The sequence below is a fragment of the Rana temporaria genome, chromosome 1 (assembly GCF_905171775.1).
Source record: "Rana temporaria chromosome 1, aRanTem1.1, whole genome shotgun sequence".
NCBI classification, from domain to species: domain Eukaryota; kingdom Metazoa; phylum Chordata; class Amphibia; order Anura; family Ranidae; genus Rana; species Rana temporaria.
In genome coordinates, this window is record NC_053489.1 from 318,871,631 (window position 1) to 318,894,849 (window position 23,219).

At 44.0% G+C, this 23,219-nt stretch overlaps 1 protein-coding gene across 6 annotated transcripts in view; it reads left to right on the forward strand.

Moving 5' to 3' along the window:
- Positions 1–23,219, forward strand: part of SLC24A2 (solute carrier family 24 member 2) — a 230,243-nt gene that overhangs the window by 147,249 nt on the left and 59,775 nt on the right. For 4 of the 6 annotated variants that reach the window (XM_040359747.1, XM_040359738.1, XM_040359756.1 and 1 more), the window contains one exon: positions 8,854–8,904. The exons of the other annotated variants lie outside the window; for them this stretch is intronic. In XM_040359747.1, the coding sequence (XP_040215681.1) occupies positions 8,854–8,904 (51 nt within the window). The remainder of the gene's footprint in view (positions 1–8,853; positions 8,905–23,219) is intronic. 6 annotated transcript variants of the gene reach the window in all.

Genomic DNA, 23,219 nt, shown 5'->3' on the forward strand with positions numbered 1-23,219 from the left:
ATCAGACTGCAGTGAATTAAAGTCTTTTTTGTGGGAGTCAATCACTCTTCTGTGGAGTTGCCTAGTTCTCTTTTCTCTCTAGCAAAATCTGTTGGGATGTGTTCCAAGGTGGCAAAGAGCTCCCACTAAAGAACTGTTTTGAAATGCTGTAAGAAATTCTCACCTAACAGATACATTCCTTGTCTGCCCTGTGCTTCAGAGTAGAAATACGTTTTTCAGAGTAGAGGTTCTAATAAAACAACACACATAAGGGCACACACAAGGGCCACTTGAAACTGTACTTGGCTTCATCTATAAATATCCATTGCTTAGCAGACAGATGTTTCTAAAGTTGTTAAAAGTATCACCTGGTTTAAAAGAGAGAGTGTGTTGCTACGTATAGCAATTTCTACAGGAGAAATGACAGCTGCTCCCTGTAAACTCATAAACACCACACTTCACCACACCTGCCACCCATAACCAGACTTTTTTATTTCTTTCTCCCCACCTGTAATCTGTTAATTGACCAGGTCTGTCTTGTGCTTCAAAATCTTTCCAGACAAATGCACCAAATAGTTGTAAGCCTGTAGAAATGTTTTTTCTTGCAGAATTATATGGAAACCATTTGCTACTGTGCGGAAACCCCACTGATATTCTCACGATGCATTAGAAGCTTCCACTATGCTGACAGAATCATGTTTTCTTAACACAATGTAGAGCAGGGGTGTCAAACTGAATTTCGTCGAGGGCCGCATAAGCAGTGTGGTTGCCCTCAAAGGGCCAGTTGTACTACATACAGAATTCAGAATTCAGGATTACGTCAGGATTATGCTACGTACACAGTGCAGGGATTCAGGGGTGCGTTATGTACAGAGGGCAGGGATTGATATATATCAGGTTGCAGGTTTTTGATGCATTTTCTGACAGTGCGCCAAAGATGAAGCATGTAGGAATTTTAGTGCGCTTTCAGAAAATGCAGAAAAAACACACAACCTAATAGAAATCAATAGGCCTGGCATTTTAGACTGAGCAGCCAATTTTTCCAGGGACCGGGGGATGTCGGCCATACACGCTGTAATGTGCAGGGACACTGTGATTTAGATATAAAGGGGACTGCACTGTAATGATTATAGTGCAGTCCCCTTTATATCAGTGTCCCTGCAATCATGCCCCCCTTTTACTCTCTGCTCACTGTGCAGATCTCCAGTTCCTCCCGCCCCCTGCTTCCTTAGTCCGCACAGACCCCCATTACATCAGAGTCCGCACAGACCCCCATTACATCAGATACGCCGCCGTAATTTCAAATGTGCGCCGTTGCATCTTTACGCCGATTCACAAAGAGAGATACGCCTGAAAACATGGCTTCAGCCGTCCGACTTAACTTGCCTACGCCGGCGTATAGTGGGCGCATAGTTACGCTGGACGCATTCGGCGTTCCCATTAAAAATATGCAAATGAGTAAGATACGCCGATTCACGAACGTACTTGCGCCCGGCGTATCAATATACATCGTTTACGTAAGACGTATGACCGGCGTAAAGTTACCCCTGCTATATGAGGCGCAGCCAATGTTAAGTATGGACGTCGGAACAGCGTCAAATTTTACGTGGTTTACAACGTTTGCGTTATTCGTACGTGAATGGGGCTGGGTGTAGTTTACGTTCACGTCGAAAGCATTGAGTATTTGCGACGTGATTCTGCACATGCGCACTGGGATACGTCCACGGACGGCGCATGCGTCGTTCGTTCGGCCCCTCATTTGCATGGGGTCACGGTTCATTTTAATAAAACACGCCCACTGCCAACCTACTTTGATATACGCGGGCTTACGCCGGCCCATTTACGCTACGCCGCTGTAACTTAGGACGCAAGTTTCTGAATACAGTACCTGCCTCTCTAAGTTACAGCGGCGTAGTGTATATGAGATACGCTACGCCCGCCCAAACTTACGCGATTCCAATTCAGTTCCAGACCAAAAAAATAGTACATCGTCGATGTAGCGATGCTATGAAATAATTTTATCCAATAGATGGGTTAGGTCATCTCTAGAAAAAAACATCTCTTTCCCACCCTCCCAGGTACAGGTTGGCATATGATGGGGCACATTTTATCCCCATTTCCACCCCCTGTACCTGGAGGTAGTGGGAAGAACCAAATAAAACAACATTGTGTTTCAAAATATAGTCAAGTAGTTCAAGAACAAACTGGTTATATTTAGAAGAAGATGGGCCTCTTTCACCCACTCTGTATGACTTAAATGCCTTTATTGTGAGGCATGGCATTGTATAAATTCTCAATGTCAAGGGCTACAAGCCAGGTGTTTGGAGGGAGATATATACCCTTGATAGATTTTAATAATTCAATGGTGTCTTTAATGTAAAAGAAGAGTGATGTCACATGAGGATACGAGTAGCTGTCTACCAAAGAACTTGCATTTTTGGTAAGGCTTAAATGGCCAGAAATTATAGGACGTCCGGGAGGTTGGCTAAGGAACTTGTGTATCTTGGGTAAGGCGTTGAATGTAGGAGTTTTTGGATCTGGTCATTTTTTAAATGTTTACCTTAATGCAGAGGGAAATTCCACTATGCAGAGGTGAGCCTTTGCCATTATTTGCAAGTATCTAAAGCTGAATGAGTTGGAATGTACACCACACAGTGGATCACAGAGAAGACTTTGCATACTTTGCAAACTGTTCCTAGAAATTTTTCAAAGATGAGCTTTTACTCCACTTTATTGCCCCATGCATGGTCTATTTTATGAAGTAAGAAAGATCACAAGCAATATTTAGACTAACAAACCACACCAAGGTACAAAGACCTTTTCACATTTAAGTGCAGATACCAAAATCCGCTGTCTGCAGGACACTGCAGTGGGCACGCCTCAGTATGCCTGCATTTTATGAGTTGCCAGACCTACATTGTCCTTGGGGTTGTTCTCTGCATATTGCTACTCTATTTCCAATTCCTGAAAATAGATAGTTTGGCTTGTTTTGTAAGGCACATTTGTAAAGCACATGGGTATGATTTATAAATGTGCGGGTATGTATATTTTCTAAAACAGAAGAATGGTGGCATTAGACACCATATACTGTAAGTGCTTCATAAATTGGTCTCTTAGATTATTTTTCTAATATGTATGAAACTCTCAGCTGCTTTCTCTCTAGAAAAGGGAACAGTATTTAAGCAATGTATGTGACTAGTATGACACGTTTTTAATGAATGGGGGGGCAGGATTTGTGGGCCCCTTGTTAAAGGGGACTTTCAGATTCTGATAAGCAAGGGACCCCATGCCGTTTTCTTTTGGCATGGGGTTCAGCATGTTTTTTATATATATATATATATATATATATATATATATATATATATATATATATATATATATATATAGATGCGCCACTTTACAGGCACACTAAGGGGATCCCCCCAGGCACTATATTTGAAAGAATTTTAAATTTTTATTGCTGTACTTAAAACATAATTAAAATCACTGCTCCCGAAAAAAATATTTTATTGCCAATTATTTGCATATTAGCCTTCAAATGAGCACTTTTGATTTTTCCTGTTCGGCTCCCATAGACTTCAATAGGTTTTGCTGTTGAAGTTAGAACTTTCACCCCTGTTCGGGAGTTCTGCTGCAAATCGAACAAGGGGTGTTCTGCCTATGTCTATTTAGCATGTTGCAAGTCACTGTCAAGTATATCTATAGATACTGACACATCTAGCATGTGGTTCCTCTAATGGCTACTGATAGCTGATTCTAAAATAAGTGTAGCGCACCCCCTAAGGAGCTGCAGATGAACTGTATCCTGCACAGCTAGGCACTCCAGAGTCAGAGAACAGTCCATGACTTTGTTTTTGTTAGTTATTGAGGGTTAATAACTTGGATAGTAATGGGAGGTTATGGGATGTCCACTTCACTTCAGCAACAAAACTTTGGCAACAACTTCATGGACATCTTCCTATATACAGTCTCCTTTACCCTCCTCCTGCACACACTCGCTTGCTGGCTCCAGTTGAATCACTGTTAGTTGATCTGACAGGTTTTTATTAACATTAAGCTATTACCCTTTACAGGCAGGAGCTTGTAGAAAAGATTACAGTGATCTGCTTGCGCTTCTCCTCCTTGGCAACTGATCCCAGCTCCACTTCTTCAAGCACTGCCAACCCATGTGGCTGCAGCTGCCCCTTTCACTAGCCCCCCAGGCTGATTTCTCCACACCGGCTACATGTGGCAGTCACCCCCTTGTAAGTCCCCAGCAGTGCAGATTTCCTCATGATGTCCTCCCGTGCCTCCAGAAAGGGCTACCTTTCGTGTGTTGTGGCAGGATCCTTCCAGCATTCAAGCCCTGGCCCAAGGCAGGACACCCCCCCAAACTAAGGGGCACCCCTGAGAGCCCCCGAAAGCCTCTTCAGCACGGTATCTCCATCTTCAACCCAACTGTCCTGCTGGCATGGCTCATGCCTATTTATGAAGTAAGCTCTGCCCCCTGCCAGACCACTACTGGGGATTGCAAAGGCCTCAAATATTCCAGGCAGCTCCTCCTAACCTCCACCCACTAGCTCTAGAACATTCTCCAATGTCCCAGAAACAGGCACCAGAGGAGCTGTCAGGATGAGTAATTCAGCCCTGGCTCACCGAACCCTGATCCAGATTCATGGCTCAGGCTTATCCCTGAGCAAAGCTAAATTTACCTACTCTAACATAGCTTACACTATCTCTAGCACACACAAGAGGGTGCTACATAAGCATACGTACCTACATATCTGTCTTGTGCATAAATCAAGACTCCTGACGTAAACCATTAACAGCTATTATGTGTAATACCAGTACTGCATCTCCTACTAATAAAACTTAAAAAAAAAAATAGTTTAATCTAAGTAGCGACCATATCATTCTAAACTAAAATGAAGATGCACATGTAAAAGTAAGAGTTTAGATCGATGATTACAGACTTACAACTCATTCTTTATGGGAAAGACAATAAATGTTATTGGCAAATCTTGGCACAGGATTCTTTAAAAGTAAAAAAAAAATCCCACGTAGAAATTAAATATCTCCTATGATGAACTTGACCAGGCTTCCTTTGTACACAAGTTACAATATTTCTATTAGTATTGCCTCCCAAAACACCTGTTTATAATTATGTACTGTATGTGTGCTCTAATAATAAGCAAAAATGTTGTTTTAGAGAACATTTTTGTGATAATCACCATACATTAGTACTGTTGTTCTAAAAATGCGAAACAGTGTTTTCATTGGTGTTAGTCATATTGTTTGCTTGCTTGTTTCTTACTACTTTTTAATTCTTGATTTACAAACCCAGGGGAATTCTGAATCAGAGCCAATAAGTGGGAAACACTGACTGTACATGCTAAAGTGCTTGTTATCCTAATAATCCTAAAAATTAAATGCTAAACGTATTTAAGTAGCACTGAGGATCCTGTTTGTCAAAATGTGATTTCTTTCCATGACTTTACAACTTTATGCTATTTATAAAAGGTCATTTGTAAGTTAACGTCTTAGTTGTTTCCACAACCGGTGGGCTGAACGAGAGAAACCTCCATGTGTATGGCTAGCCTACATTTTCACAAAGCTTGGCTTAAAGTAGAACTAATGGTATTCTCAATCACATTTCTTATTAATTTAAAAAATATGATATAAGAAAGAGGCAACACTGTAAGCCATTCATACACAACAGCATTGCACAATGCTTCCAAGCTAAAACAGTGATTGCTAAAAGGAGCAAAAAACACAGAAATGATCTTAGTGGTGTGTGGCTGCTGTTTTAATATCCAATTACAGGCTTGGGCAGGTCCATGACCAAGCTATATTGATTTAACTGCAAAGTAGGGTTGAATTAAAGCAGAAAAGGGTTCTGCTGTTTCTCCTCCAGCCCCCTTCTAATATTTGGCACCAGGTAACAGTTCCCACTTCTGCTCACATCAGGTCCCAGAAGACTGCAGGACCATTCTCAAGGCGCAGCGCGGTGGGATCCTTTCATCATACAGGTGGTCTGATCAGATCTGCCAGTCGATTTTTCTGGCAGACCTGAACAGGGGTTACATGTTAGTACATTGAATATATTGTGAATTGCTGCAATGCCCTCTCTTCTATTTTTTAAGTAGCTGGCTCACACTTTTATATGTTATTACATGAGCAGGGGGATGTAAACGGTCATGTATACATTCACATCTGTTTCCTTTTGAGCCGGTCTAGGTCTAAAAAACAGAAATGCCTAGAACCCTTTTTGTTTTTTTACCTAAACATGATTGATGGGAGGTACAAGTCTCTTTGGGAGTCCTGGCAGGGATTCTGTGAGCACCATTAGGAGTCCTGACAGGGATTCTGAATTATCCTTGCAAGTCCTCACAGGGGTTCTTGGAGTACAATTGGGAGATGTGGTAGGGGTTCTGCAAGTACCATTGTATATTCTGGCATGGTTTCTGGGAGTACCATTTGGAGTCCTGGCAGGGATTTTGCATGTACCATTGGGAATCCTGGCAGGCATTTTGTGAGTACCATTTGGAGTCCTGGCAGGGATTCTGTGAGCACCGATTGGAGTCCTGGCAGGGATTCTGCAAGTACCCTTTTGAGTCCTGGCAGACATTCTGTAAGTACCATTTGGAGTCCTGGCAGACATTCTGTAGGTACCATTTGGAGTCCTGGCAGGGACTCTGGGAGTACCATGGGGAGTCTTGGTAGGGATTCTGTGAGCACCACTTTGAATTCTGGTAGGGATTATCTCATACTCCATTTGCTTAGACGATCTCTTAAAATGTATCTCTTCAGAGAAGCATATTCTGCCAACACCTAACAACTGTACTTTTATTTTCTCCGTCAGTTCATCCCTCACAGTTATTACCTTTTTTATCACTTGACCCTCCCTCCTAGATTGCAATCTCTAACTAGCAAGGCCCTCTTATTCTTCCTGTATTAATTTCTTTTGTACAGTAACTGTACTGTCTGCCCTCATGTTGTAAAGCGCTGTGCAAACTGTTGGCGCTATATAAATCCTGTATTATAATAATAATAATAATAATAATAATAATAATAATAATAATAATAATAATTCCACAAGTACCATTGGGAGTCCTGACAGGGATTCTGCATGTATCATTAGGAGTCTTGGTGATGATTCTGTGAGTACCATTAGGAGTCTTGGTAGGGATTCTGTGAGCATTGTCTGGAGTTTTGGTAACGATTCCACAAGTACCATTGGGAGTCCTGACAGGGATTCTGCAAGTATCATTTGGAGTCCTGGCAGGGATTATGTAAATACCATTGTGAGTCTTGGTAGGTATTCTGTGAGCACCGTTTGGAGTTCTGGTAGGGATTCCACAAGTACCATTGGGAGTCCTGACAGGGATTCTGCAAGTATCATTTGGAGTCCTGGCAGGGATTCTGTAAATACCATTGAGAGTCTTGGTAGGTATTCTGTGAGCACCGTTTGGAGTTCTGGTAGGGATTCCACAAGTACTATTGGGAGTTCTGCAAGTATCTTTGGGAGTCTTGGGAGCCCTGGTACGGATTCTGTGATATCCATTTGGAGTCCTGGCAAGGATTCTGCGAGTACTATTGGGAGGATTTTGCGAGCTCAGTAACATAAACATTCTAACATATACTATTGCAGTACACAATGACCTAACGCATGCAAAACGTAAAAGATAGCAGTTTTAATCCACTTTGTAATTGATTGTCTTTAATACACTATACTGTTTGCGTATTTAAGTTGTTTAATGCATAATGTAAATAACATTGATGTTAGTTTTACAGCAAAAGCAAGCTTTCAGTATTCTTTCTGACTATGTTATGCAGATACTATGTTTACTGGAGACAACTATTGCTGTTGTACTGTATAGTCTCTATGTGTGTTTGCTTTGTTCTTTATATTTAATATGTATGTTGTGTATATATAATATACATGTGTACATATATAGGAGTAGTGGCCACCATTGTTGGGTATACCCCTGATCCTATTATCATAATCGACCGCTAAATGTAAAACAAAAAATTACATTATCCAAAAGAAAGAAATAGTAACCACAACAATATAAACATTTGGATATTTAAATAATATTTGAGATGTTCTGTATTTTATACAAACAGCAGTAGGTCTGAAACTACTTTTACCCGTTGTACTACTTAAAGGAAAACTATAATACATTTTTCTAAGCTTTTTCTTAAATGTTGAGTGTATATACTAATATTTTATATCATTTTATTACTACTTGCATTACCAGCTCAATTTACAAATAAACATTTAATATAGGGTGCATCCATGAATTTGCAGTATATCTGTTAAGACAGCCCAGTAGTAGCTTGTCACTTGTGAAGTGTCTTTATTACTCACTGCCATTCCATACAGAGCTGTATGAAATAGAGGCAGGGAGGGGAGTGTCTCCCTCCTCTGAACATTCAGCTGTGTGTGTATTCTGAATAAAACTGAACAGCGAGGTGACCACATTACACTCGTTTTACTGTATAGTTAAGGATGGTAAATAAAATTGTATCTAACACTCTAGAGTGCCACTTAAATGTGGTGAGTATGGAGTAGTCTCATGCATTATTTCATATTTATCACATTAAAATTTTATATAATAAAATATTAACTATTTTAATCTTTAGTCCTAGAGATGAACATGCATTAGGAAGAATACTATCTATAAATAATAATAAAAACCTTTTGCTTAAGCTCTTTGTTAAAGTTATTTGGCTTATTTGTAGCCTTCCTTTAACATTTAGACATGAAATTATCATTTATTGGATAGCTACATTTAATATAATTTGATAGGCTATTTTAGTACCTGTATATGTTATACTCCTTCCACATTACTTCTAGAGCCTTACCCTTTTGTTTTTACTGTGATGTTGTAGAAATTGGATCATATGGGAAACTAAAATATTATGACACTATGACTGAAGAAGGTAAGATAATTTTGTGAAATATTCCTGTTAGCATTTTGTTTTCGTTTGTATGAGCTTATATGTACTTTGTTTTATTCACGTGGTATCTGCTCATTCCTGCATTGTCCACCACGGCTGCTAATGCTGTTGTTGTTGTTGTATTTGTCATTGCTGTTGTTCTTGGTGTTGTTTTTACTATTCAGTTATGTTTGCTGTATTTTATGGTTATATTCAACATCTGGGTGTAATCCATACAAAGGATGAGCATGGCTAAAAACATTTGCATTATATGACATTTGTAAGGTCTTTAAATCATTATATACCATGTGTATAGTAAAAAGGAACAAGGTAAAGTGCGCCATCTACTGTTTGAAATGCAGAATGCAGTACAAGCATAAGCAAGTGTTTTTATGACATCACTGAACAGCAAGTGAAAACCATACTCAGTTTACCAGGACATTAACTGAGCACCACAGTTCCTCCATTTATTTTATTTTTTTGGTGGATAGCTGGCTTGTTGGTTTCTGTTGATAATTTCCATGACAGCTTAGTGTGAAGACTGTCTAACTGCTTGGTTTACAGACTACAGCTTTGCCTGCCAACATGAAACTTTACTTTTGTTTTATGACATCTTTCACCAGTGGGGCAAACCTGAGGGCTGCAACCTAGGATTGTAAAATAGTGAAACCTGTATATGCATGTGAGAATTGCTGGTAAATACAGGATGCATCTAAGGCCCCGTACACACGGTCAGACAAAACCGATGAGAATGGTCCGACGGACCGACGGACCGTTTTCATCGGATCACCGCTGAAGTGGCCTGATGGTCAGAACGCGGTGACGTAAAACACACGACGTGCTGAAAAAAACGAAGTTCAATGCTTCCAAGCATGCGTCGACTTGATTCTGAGCATGCGCGGGTTTTGAACCGATGCTTTTCTTTACTAACCATCGGTTTGGTCCGATGGGGCAGCGGTCCATCGGTTTGGTTTTGAAGCATGTTTTAAAATTTTGGACCGAAGGAAAACAGACCGATAGCCTATACACACAGCCGGTTTGGTCCGATGAAAATGAACTTCGGTTCATTCTCATCGGACAAAACCGACCGTGTGTACGGGGCCTTAGACTGCAGTCTATCTGCAGTGCTGGTGACACAGAAGTCTCACGCTGCCTGCCACATTTTGAGAAAATCATGTTGTCTATGTGCTTTGTTTAGACTGCAGCTGCCTTCTGCAATGTTTACAACTTTGATGCAGAAATCTTGTCTGCCTCTTTCTACTCAGTAAATTCCTACAGACTTAAAGGGGTGGTTCACCCTAAAAACTACTTTTTTTTATTACAATGGCCCCCCACATTACAATACGATTAAGGCTATTATCATTTTTTTAAAGCTGTACATACCTTTGTACAGCATATTCACCCGTTGCGAGTCCCGCGGGAGTGGGCGTTCCTCACATGTCTGTGATTGACATTTTGACCAAAAACGAGCTCCCCCCGTCGCGTAAGCCGCGTCACGATTGGCGAAAGGAGCCGAACGGCGATGCGCATGCGCAGTAGTGCCGACTCGCCGTTCGGCTCCTTTCGCCAACATATGCCTTACCTGGTGCGAAATAAAAAAAAAACGCATTTACCCCCTGCTTAGGGACTCATGCATATACATCTTCCAAGGCTAAATGGCATAGTAATTACAGCTGAACTTATAACCTTTGCCTTGTTTTTTGCCAAAAGATTATTGTCAACAACCGTCAAGAAAACAGAAAACATCAGATTGGGACTACAACATAATAGAATCCCCCTAGGTCTTGCTTTTCCATCTCCATCCATTTTATTATTATTATTATTATTATTATTATTATTATTATTATTATTATTATGAACAAGTTCTTGACAACATCTGTTCATGTCTTTCTCATAGAATCCAATTCTATTGACCTAACATTGGTTACTGAATATCAGATAAATTTGCTTAAGTTGGAGAAAGCTTTCTTAATATTGTTTGTTATATATTTTTCAATCTTTATGTGTGTTCCATATCCTGGACCTAGTCCATTTCATATATGTCATTTTCATCCACAGATAGTGAATTCCCCCAGCAGAGAAACAGGCAGTAATTAAAACATCACAGGAGTTTCAAACATTCCTTGTTCTATCCAAAAAATTGTGAAAAAAATTTGAAAAAAAAAGTATATTTCCATATTTTCTTAAAAAAAAAAAAATACATCATAAACAGTCTCACAATCCAAATACCATTGGTTCCAAGTTTTTTGAAGACTCTCTAAAATCAGTGACAAAAGAAGGACACATGTCTATCTTAATCATATAGTACAGGACACAGGTAGAATATTCATACACAATGGGTTATAGAAGTGTACCTTTAGGTAATTGGGCACTGGCAAAGCTTTAAAAGATATGCCCCCACCTCCATAACTCTACCCCACTCTGCAAGTTTTTGTGCTAGTGTCTGAAAGTGATGGACCTTTTCTCCATCATGGAGAAAATCACGCTTAGCTTAACTAGTTTATTATTTTTCTTTATTATTGTATTTTTACATTTTTCTATCAAGCCCTCACTGTCTTCTAATGCCAGCATAGAAGCAATGTATCTGAATCTGCACAACCTCTTTTAAACCTTCGGAGTTCTACCCGGCTTCCATGCTGTGGGGACAACCTGTAATTTTGCTTCAGGCACTGAATACTGCATGGACTCTCAGCTTGGCACTTGGTACAATGCTTTGAGTTAGCTGCAGGGTACTATACAGGCCCAGGACCATGGTCCAACACTATGGAACCCACTCTCTGAAGTGTGATGGACAAATCCTGGACTTAATGTACAGTCCAGTGTCTTTAATAGGAAAGACAGGGTCTGCCTCTATTTCTGACCGTTACTGTGAAAACGTGGCTATGTTTAGAATGTTTTAACTTCACAGTGCAAACTTTTCAAACTTGGCATTTAAAAACAACCACTCAGAGCTTAGCCTTAGGTGAATGACTATTTGTTACAGCACACCACCGGTCACACATTTAAACACTACTTTCGCCTAGAGCCCTTATAACATGCTTAGGTGCTTCCTCCTGCGGTCTCACCGTGAAGATTCATTACAGGACAGTCTACAGCTGGGTTACCATGTACTCCTTACTTATCCTATAGGCCATCCCTCAAATTTTCCACTCAACCTACTCGCATTTTGCGAGTGGAAAATTATTGCTGGCAAGCGTGGGCTGCCTGGGAGCAGGGGGGCTAGCAACGCCGGTAGGCAGGGTTGAATAGGAGTCCTTCTTTCAGCGATCGCCCCAGGGGAAAGAGGAAGAGGAGAGCCGGCCGTAGTCCAGAGTGGGGATTGCCATCTGTAACAACTTGCATTTGAATTGCCGTCTGCTCGCGGTCACACACAGCCCCACCTCCTGACCCCGCATCAATGATGGAAGGAATGCCAGTCCAATGCCAGGACCTGTTTTGTCTGTCACAGATGTCAGGTAAAGAGGCAGGGCTGTGTGTGAGCGTGAGCGGTTTGCAATTCAAATGTAAGCTGTTACAGCGGGAAATCCCCACTCTGTACATTGGCTGGCTCTCCTTTTCCTCTGCACTTGTCACGCTGCAATCGTGGGCACACGTGAGGCTGCATTGGTGGGCAGTGGTGACGCTGCAATCATGGGCACAGGTCGCGCTACATTGGTGGGCACAGGTCACACTGCAATGATGGGCACAGGTGAGGCTGCATTGGTGGACACAGGTCACGCTGCAATGATGGGAACAGGTGAGGCTACATTGGTGGGCACTGGTCTCGCTGCAATGATGGGCACATGTGAGGCTCCATTGGTGGGCACTGGTTATGCTGCGATGATGGGCACAGGTAAGGCTGCATTGGAAGGCACAAGTCACGCTGCAATAATGGGCACATGTGAGGCTGCATTGGTGGGCACTGGTCATGCTTCATTCCTGGGCACAGGTAAGGCTGCATTGGTGGGCACTTGTCATGCTGCAATGATGAGCACAGGTGAGGCTGCAATGATGGGCACAGGTGAGGCTGCATTGGTGGGCACCGGTCATGCTGCAATGATGGGCATGGTGAGGCTGCATTGGTGACAACTGGATATGTTGCAATGATGGGCACGGGTCAGGCTGAATTGGTGGGCACTGGTCACTCTGCGATGAAGGGCACAGGTGAGGTTACATTGGTGAGCACAGGTCACGCTGTGATGACAGGCACAGGTGAGGCTGCAATGGTGGGCACAGGTCACGCTGCAATGATGGGCACAGGTGAGGGTGCAATGGTAAGAACAGGTCACGCTGCAATGATGGGTACAGGTGAGACTGCATTTATGGAAATGGTCACGCTGCAATGACGGGCACAGGTGAGGCTGTATTGGTGGGCACAGGTCACGCTGCAATGATGGGCACAGGTGAGGCTGCAATGGTAAGAATTGGTCATGCTGAAATGATGGGCACAGGTGAGGCTGCATTGGTGGGCACTGGTCACGCTGTAATCATTGACACAGGTGAGGCTGCATTGGTGAGAACTGGTAACGCTGCAATGATGGGCACAGGTGAGGCTGCATTGGTGGTCCAGTCATGCTGCAATGATGGGCACAGGTAAGGGTGCATTGGTGGGAACTGGTCATGTGGTAACCATGGGCATAGGTGAGGCTACATTGGTGAGAACTGGTCACGCTGGAATGATGGGCTTAGGTGAGGCTGCATTGGTGGGTACAGGTCACGCTGCAATCATGGGCACAGGTGAGGCTGCATTGGTGAGAACCGGTAATGCTGCAATGATGGGAACAGGTGAGGCTGCATTGATGGGCCAGTCACGCTGCACTGATGGGCACAGGTGAGGCTGCATTGGTGGGTACAGGTCACGCTGCAATCATGGGCACAGGTGAGGTTGCGTTGGTGAGAACTGGTAACGCTGCAATGATGGGCACAGGTGAGGCTGCATTGATGGCCGGTCACGCTGCAATGGTGGGCACAGGTGAGGCTGCATTGGTGGGCACTGGTCATGCTGTAATCATGGGCACAGGTGAGGCTGCATTGGTGAGAACTGGTCATGCTGCAATGATGGGCACAGGTGATGCTGCATTGGTGGGCACAGGTCACACTGCAATGATGGCACAGGTGAAGCTGCATTGGTTGTCATGCTGCAATGATGGGCATAGGTGAGGCTGCATTGGTGAGAACTGGTCACGCTGCAATTATGAGCACAGGTGAGACTGCATTGGTGGGCCGGTCATGCTGCAATGATGGGCACAGGTAAGGGTGCATTGGTGGGCACAGGTGAGGCTGCATTGGTGGGTGCAGGTCAGTCTGCATTGATGGGCAGAGATGACGCTGCATTGATGGGCACACGTGAGGCTGCCATGATGGGCACACATGAGGCTGCAATGATGGGCACAGGAGAGGCTGCAATGATGGGCACAGGAGAGGCTGCAATGATGGACACAGGAGGCTGCTTTGAAGGGCACATGTGAGGCTGCATTGATGGGAACAGGTGAGGCTGCAATTATGGGCACAGGTGAGGCTGCACTAATAAAATTGTTGTTAATATTTATTTTTGTAACTTAATTCTGCATATGAGCTAATTTTTTGAGGGCGTGTTTAGGGGCGGAATTAGGGGCGGGGCAGGTTGGGGTTGGTGGGGAGTAACCCTTGAGGCCTGGCTAGTAGCTCTTGACTTGAAAATTTAAGCCCTGCTATAGGCCACACCCTATTCCATGACTACCCACACTTTTAGCTATAGCAAAGACCACACAAATGGGAGTCGTTGCAGAATTGCAGGCAAACATTCACTCTTCTAAACGCCCACACAACTCGTAAAGCGGAGCTCCACCCTACGGTGGAACTCCCGCTGATCGGAATCCTCCCCCCCTCCGGTGTCACATTTGACACCTTTCAGGGGGAGGGGGTGCAGATATCTGTCTAAAGACAGGTATTTGCACCCACTTCCGGCCACAGTCTCTGTATCTATGTCATATTTCTTCAGGCAGATTATGAAATGAATACTTTCTTTGTACGGGACCCAAAAACACCACCCCTCATCTCCTAGTCCCATTTCTCAGCTAAAGTTGGATCCAGATATGCCAGTCCTTCAGGACTCAGACCCAGAAGGTAATAAAGGGGTTATTTATAAGGAGAAGGAAGCTGTGGAAGATTGTTCTCCCCCAGATTGTCACACAACATGCTTGCTAATGTTGAAAAGCTCATTGCCTCTTAGTATTGTGTAACCTGACTCTCCTCCATGTCGCCATGCCCCTTTAGGTACAAGGAGACCTGCAAAATCCAGCAAAAAATCCCCTGTTTATTAACTGATATAGTCTTTGATAACTGGGTCACTCCTAAAATAATTTTTACAAAGAAGCTGCCTATTCTTGTAGTTGATCCTGCCATCTCTGTCAAAAATAAACATCTCAAGGTTCCTATTGAAGATGTTCCTTGTTTGAAAGATTTTGCAGATAGAAGGTTTGAGATGCTTCTAAAGGCCGTCTTTGACCTTGCAGGCCCAGCCTTACAACCAGCTTTTTGCTGCAATTTCAGTATGTTAGAATGCAGCTAACCAGATAAGGACAATGAACAACCAACATTGCCCCTTTGACACTGGGGCACTTTTCAGGCATTTTAGCACTAAAAATAGCGCCTGTAAAGCGCCTAAAAAAAAGCGCCTCTCATGCCTCCCCAGTGTGAAAGCCTGAGTGCTTTCACACTGGGGTGGTGCACTTGCAGGATGGAAAAAATAATCCTGCAAGCAGCATCTTTTGGGCAGTGCGGGAGTGGAATGAATGGTTAGCGCTGCCAAAGTGCCTGTAATGCACTTCTGCAGCACCGCAACACAGGCACTTTGAGCCTTTTCTTCGGCCTCTAGAGGGGGTTAAAAGTGCCCCTCTAGCGACCAAAAAGCTACACAGCAGTTACAGCGGACAGATCCGGTCGTGTGTAGGCCCGAGCGGACAATTGTCCCGCGGATCAGACAGTTTACAGCATGCTAAGAAATCTGTCCGCTGGAAACCTGTCCGTCGGACGTATTCGGTCGTCTGTACAGACTCACCGGACACGTCCGACCGACCGCCATCCCTCGCATGCGTCGTACTGATTCGACACATGCTTGGAAGCATTGAACTTCGTTTTTTTCAGCACGTCGTTGTGTTTTACGTCACCGCGTTCTGACCCGATCGGTTATTTAACCTATGGTGTGTAGGCACATCAGACCATCAGATGTCTATAGCTTCATCGGGCTATAGACATCTGTTTGGTGAGGCACTTGACCAATTCATTAAAGAAGTCACAGGTGGGAAGGTTTTACTTTCACAGTGGAATATCCCAAAACCACCTCCCTCGAAAGCCCCTGGCTCCTCTAAATGCAAAGCACCTGTCTGTTCTAATACAGCTTTAAATTCAAAGGGCTGGATTCAGCATTGAATTACGCCGGCGTAAATTCAAAGCTGCGCCGGCGTATCTTCTTTCTGTATTCAGAAAGCAAGATACGCCGACATTAGCCTAAGATCCGACTGGCGTAAGTCTCTTACACCGTCGTATCTTAGGGTGCATATTTACGTTGGCCGCTAGGTGGCGCTTCTGTTGTTTTCGGCGTAGAATATGCAAATCACCTAGATACGCCGATTCACAAATTTACGTACGCCTGGCGCTTTTTTTTTACGTCGTTTACGTTAGGCTTTTTTGGCGTAAGGTTGCTCCTGCTATTATGAGGCGTACGCAATGTTAAGTATGGACATCGTTCCAACGTCGAATTTTGAATTTTTTACGCTGTTTGCGTAAGTTGTTCGCGAATAGGGCTGGACGTAATTTACGTTCACGTCGAAACCAATGACGTCCTTGCGGCGTACTTTGGAGCAATGCACACTGGGAAATTCCACGGACGGCGCATGCGCCGTTCAGGAAATACGTCAATCACGTCGGGTCACCAAGAATTAACATAAAACACGCCCCCTAATCCTCATTTGAATTACGCGCGCTTACGCCGGCCACATTTACGCTACGCCGCCTTAACTTAGGAGGCAAGTGCTTTGTGAATACAGCACTTGCCTCTCTAACTTACGGCGGCGTAGCGTAAATACGATACGCTGCGCCGCCGTAACAATGCGCGCCCCTACCTGAATCTAGCCCAAAATGTAAGTTCAGCCATTCATTTTTGAGCAAGGCTTGGTCCACTCAGGCCACCAAGCCTTCCCCAAAGCCCTCTTCACAATGAAGGGACACCCTTACTCCTAAGAGTAGGGGGATATCTGTTAGTTTTCCTCTCCCTGGGTCACAGACATCCAGGGCTGGTGCAAGGATTTTTGACACCCTAGGCGAAACCTAATTTTGCCGCCCCCTTGGCCCCACACCCTTTGACCTGCCCATGTATACCCCACCTTTCTAATGAAGCGCCCATCAAATGCAGCCTCACCAGAGCCCATCAATGAATGTTTCCATTAATTCTGGAGTCAGGACACAGACACAGCTCTCCGCCAGGCGCTGCGCCTCTGACACTATCTGTGAATGGAGCGGCGGCTGCCTGATGATGCTGAGACTTAGTTGCTTTCTGCAAAGGGAAGAGAGTAGGAACACCAGTGGCCGGGTGCCCTAGGCTGCCTAGTTTGCCTAGTGGTAGCATCGGCCCTGTTCTCAACTGTGCCCATTATATACAGCCTCACCCAGCGCCCATCAATGTCGCTTCACCAGTGCCCATCAAATACAGCCTCAATTCAGCCTCATATGTACCCATCAAATACTATCTCACCTGTGCCCATTATATACAGCCTCACCCAGCGCCCATCAATGTCACTTCACCAGTGCCCATCAAATACAGCCTCACCAGTGCCCATCAAATACAGCCTCACGTGTGCCCATCAAATACAGCCTCACGTGTGCCCATCAATGCTGCTTCACCAGTGCCCATCAATGCAGCCTCATATGTGCCCATTAAATGCCATCTCTTAACTGTGCCCATTAAATACAGCCTCACCCTGTGCCCATCAAATACAGCCTCACCAGTGCCCATCAAATACAGCCTCACCAGTGCCCATTAATGCTTCTTCACCAATGCCAATCAATGCAGCCTCATATGTGTCCATTAAATACAGCCTCACCCAGTGCTCATCAATGCCGCTTCACCAATGCCAATCAATGTAGCCTCACCTGTGCCCATCAAATGCTATCTTACCTGTGCCCATTAAATACAGCCTCACCCAGCGCCCATCAATGCAGTCTCACATGTGCCCATCAAATGCCATCTCACATGTGCCCATCAATGCTGCTTCACCACTGCTAATTAATGCACCCTGGGGAAGGGGGGGGGGGGACAGTCAGTATACATACACTGATACACACATTCATTTTAAAATTCCATGTAATTGTCTAATACAATATCATTAGCTCAGAGAGAAAGCACGTTTTTACTCACCACACCAGCTCAGAAAACTTCTGACAACGTGAACTGCTGCATCTATCGGTGCACCTGTCCCCAAGCCCAGAGAGCCAGCCACGCTATATCCCACAATGCATGCACTACTCAGTGCTAGTGACATGGCCTGGAGGGGACGGAGAGCTGCTGGACATGGAGGACACAAGACACTACAGCAGAGGGAGAGCGGCCTCGGCGCTGGACACAGGTCAGGGTGTCAGACGGAGACCGGGGAGGGGGAGGGGGGCATGCTGAGCTGCTGCCTGAACAACACATCTCAGAACGGATTGCTGGACAGTGGACACACATCAGAGCGCGCCTTTGGGGGGGGGGGGAGAGGTGTTGCTGGACACATGACATCTGGACATCAGGGCAGAGAGGGGGGGGGGGAATACACATCAGAGCGGAGGGCTGAGTGGTTGCTGGACAGTACACAGACAACACATGCAGGGCTTCCATCTCAGCTGCTGTCCCAGCTCTCTCCCCTCATCTACGGCGCTGCAGGCTGGGAATAGCGTTGTGAAGGTGATGTCTTCACAGGCGCACCCCCCCAGCCTGGCGCCAAAGGGAAGTTTTTTTCAAAATTTCGGTCCAGGAGATATTTTAATGATCCGGATTTTGCCGCTCCCCCTACCCTGGCGCTCTAGGCAGCCGCCTGACTTGCCTATGCCTAGCGCCGGCCCTGCAGACATCACAGATCTGTGGGTTCGATCGCTGGATTCAAAGGGGTACAAATACAATTCAAAACATTATCACCTCACCACTTTCTTCTTTTAAATTATCCAAAAACTGCCCAAGGACAGTTAGATTTGCAGAATTCCTAAACAACCTCTTGTGCCAAGATGTTGTGCTTCAAACTTCACAGTACCAAGACCAAATGAGGATATTTGCCCTATTCTGCATTTAAAATCTGTTAACAAATTCCTTCAAATTACAACATTTTGTATACAATCCACAAGGTCAATAATTACCTCTCTGAGACAAGAGGAATACATGGCATCATGCCTATCTCCGTGTTTCGATTTTCCCTCCTCATCAGTGCTCTTTGTGCTTTGCATTGGCAAACAACCACTTCCAGTTTGTCAGGTCTTAGCACCTTTGCTTGCCCTTCTTAAAACTCAGAACATCCAAATAACAGGCTGTCTACACCAGGGGTCTTCAAACATTCGAAACAAATGGCTGTTTTTTTGTCCTTCAGACTCTCGGAGGGCCGGACTTTGGCCAGCGGGAGTGGAAAATTTTCTGGCATCATTGTTAGTAAACATCTGGTATTAGGGGGAGGAATAGTGCCCCATTGATGGCATCATAGGGAGGAATAGTGCTCTATTAGTTGTGTCAGTGGGAGAATTGGTGCTCCATTGTCGGTGTCAAATGCAGAACAATGTCTTGTATCAGTGGGAGGTATAGTGCCCCAAGGGCCGGATAGAGGCAAGCAAAGGGCCGCATCCGGCCCTCGGGTCGCCGTTTGGAGACCACTGGTCTAGACGATCTTCTTCTCAAGGAATTATCTCCCCTCCAGCTATCATAAAATGTCCAAAAGACTTTTCAGATTATCCAAACCATTGGCTTTGTGATCAATTCCAACAAATCTGCTCTCCGGTCTTCCCTTCACCTGGAATATTGAATCTGGTCCTGGACACATCCCAAGCAAAGGTCTTTCTCCCAGAAAATTAAATTCTTCCTCTAATCGCACATGCTTGTAAATTGAGATCCAAGACATATCCCAAATTGAGATTCACTATGAGTCTTCTGTGCCTAAAGGTAGCCTCCTTCGAAGCAGTACTATTCATCCAAGTCCATTCAAGAACTCTCCAAAAAAACATGTTGTCAACTTGGAAAGAGCAGTGTCCTTCTAGCTACTTGCCCATACTCCTGTCCAAGTAATTCTCTATCTTTATTTGAAAAGCTAGGAGCTACCCCTATTATGCCCCTGACAAGGGAGAAAATGGACTATCTCGGTACCCAGGAAGAAAAAAAAATGTGTTTAAAAGAATTTACATTTTGTTTATACAACATTTGTTAAAAAAGGGGGACACATATCTGTATACATGAATAAAATCAATGTTTGCAAAGACCTATAATTCTCAAATTGGTATTGCTGGTGATGTGGTGTCTCAATGTATAGCCAGTCCTCTACATGTTTCATGGTGACAACCGCTTCTTCAGGAAGAATTACTATCATCTATGGTAAAGACAATAAATCATAATAACAAACTAGTAAAGAATATAATGTTAAACAGGGGAAGAGGGTTTGGGTCATTATGCTGCTGCTTACTCAGGGAAAGCAGCAGCCAATGACAGCAGCAACAGTAAGGGCACAAAAGGGTACTCCCCACTGCAGACACGGGGGGCAAACACAAGCGCACATATCTATGGATCATTCAAAATAAAGAGTGGTTGTATTCTATAACTAACACATATCTGGTAGCATTATATCTCACTATAATATAGTAAGTGAACATAGAAATTTTAAAGAACCAAGTAGAAGAGCTGAAGATGGGGAAAAAGGGGATGAGGGAAGGGAAGCAGGGGGAGGAAAACAATGGAAGGGGGGGTGGACAGGAGTGAAAAAGATAGGGAGGGGAAACAGGAAGGGGGAGAAGGAGGGGGGAAAGGGCTAAGAAAGAAATAAGGGCAAAAGGGGGATTGGGGAAGCAAAATGGAGAAAGGGGAAAGAGAAGGGGGTGAAAGAAAGGGTAGGGGGAAGACAGGGGGAGAGAACAGGAGGGGGTAAAAACAAGGTGAGAGAACGGGAGAGGGAGAAAAAGGAGGGAAGGCAAAGAATTCCCTATCTTGTGGATCAGCACCCCAGCCCTAACAGTGGGGAAGTCCCTCCTTCCCTATACTTGGAAAGTTTTTACAACAGATGCAAGGCTCTCAGGCTGAGGAGTGTTCCAATCCTTAACAGTCCAAGGAACATGATCACTGAGGGAATCCCATCAACATCTTGGAGTTCAGAGCAGTCAGGTTGGCACTGCAGCACTGGACCCCCTTGTGAAGTGGCACCCATTCAGGGTGCAGTTAGACAGTGCCACAGTGGTGGTCTACATCAAGCATCAAGAAGTCTGGCTCCCTTGAAGGAAGCAAACCAGATCATCTATTGGACAGAAATTTGCTGTCCAGCAATTTCTGAAGTCCATTTCCCAGGAATGGATAACTGGAAAGTTGATTATCTCAATGACCTCTGTTTGTTGCCAGAACCAGTACTCCTCTTTCTCTGCCTTCAGATGCCTTGATAACCTCCTGGTCTCACATCAGGCTAATTTATGCCTTCCCTTGCACTCTCAAGAAAATAGAGCAACAAAGGAAAATAGTAATTCTAATTACACCTAATTGGCCCAGAAGAACCTGGTACATAGACATACTCAGACTTCTGGTAAATGACCCCTGGCCTCAAAGATTACATCTTGCTTCTCAGTCTCTGACTTTAATGGAATGGCTGTTGAGCCCCACTTATTAAGAAATAGAGGGGCTTCTGAGTCTGAGATTTCTACATCACTAAAATCAAAAATAATCTCTTCCAGGAAGCGATATTATCACTTCTGGAAATCCTGTTGGGAAACACAGGCTCTTCCGTCTAGGAGGTTACTCTGTACCTTGAATTCTGGTCTTCCTACAATCAGGTTTGACCAGAGATTGGCCTTACGCACTCTTAAAAGTCAGGTCTCGACCTTTTTTATTCTTTTTTCAAAGGCCTCTGGCTTCATTTTGTCTTGTACATTTTTTTATTCAAGGAGTATCTTATATTAAGTCCTAGTCTTTCTTGGGATCTCAACTTGGTTCTCACTGCCCTGCAGAAACCACACATTGAACCTACTAGGAATAGCCCACTAAAGGATATCTCATGCAAAGTAGCCTTTTTGGTCACTATCACATTTGTTAAACATGTTATTGAACTTGCAGCCCTTATCTGTAGAGAGCCTTTCCTCACACTTCGCAGTGCAAGGTTGTCCTTTGCCCAAGTTGTCCTTCCAAAAGTAGCCTCAGCATTCCACCTCAACTTTGACATTGTTCTTCCATCCTTATGCCCTGCTTCTATGCATTCAAAAGAAAATCTCGCTACATTGGATGTAGTCAGAGCCATTAGAATAAAACTTATAGCTACTACTCCACTCAGACATATTGATTCCTTAGGCCCCGTACACACGGTCAGACAAAACCGATGAGAATGGTCCGACGGACCGTTTTCATCAGTTCACCTTTGAAGTGGCCGTACGGCCTGATGTGTGTACACACCATCAGTTCAAAATCCGATCGGGTCAGACGTAAAACACACAACGTTCTGAATAAAGCGAAGTTCAATGCTTCCAAGCATGTGTCGACTTGATTCTGAGCATGCGCGGGTTTTGAACCAATGCTTTTCTGTACTAACCATCGGTTTGGTCCGATGGGGCAGCGGTCCATCGGTTCGGTTTTGAAGCATGTTTTAAAATTTTGGACCGAAGGAAAACAGACCGATAGCCTATACACACGGTCGGTTTGGTCCGATGAAAATGAACTTCGGTTCATTCTCATCGGACCAAACTGACCTTGTGTACGGGGCCTTAGTTGTCCTGTTCAGTATTGCACAATGGATGCAAAATCTGATTGCAAGAGTTTTTATTCTCAAAGAAAAATCTCCTCCTGCACTTTTACAGTGCCTTGAAAAAACATTCATACCTCTTGAAATGTTCCACATTTTGTCATGTTATAACCAGAAACATAAATGTATTTTATTGGGATATTTTGTGATAGACCAACACAAAGTGGCACATAATTGTGAAGTGGAAAGAAAATGATAAATGGTTTTAATTTTTTTTACAAATAAATATCTGAAAAGTGTGGTGTACATTGGTATTCACAAAATGTACCCCTAAATAAAATCTAGTAGAATTAATTGGTACCCCTAAATAAAATCTAGTAGAATTAATTGCTTTCAGAAGTCACCTATTTAGTAAAAAGAGTC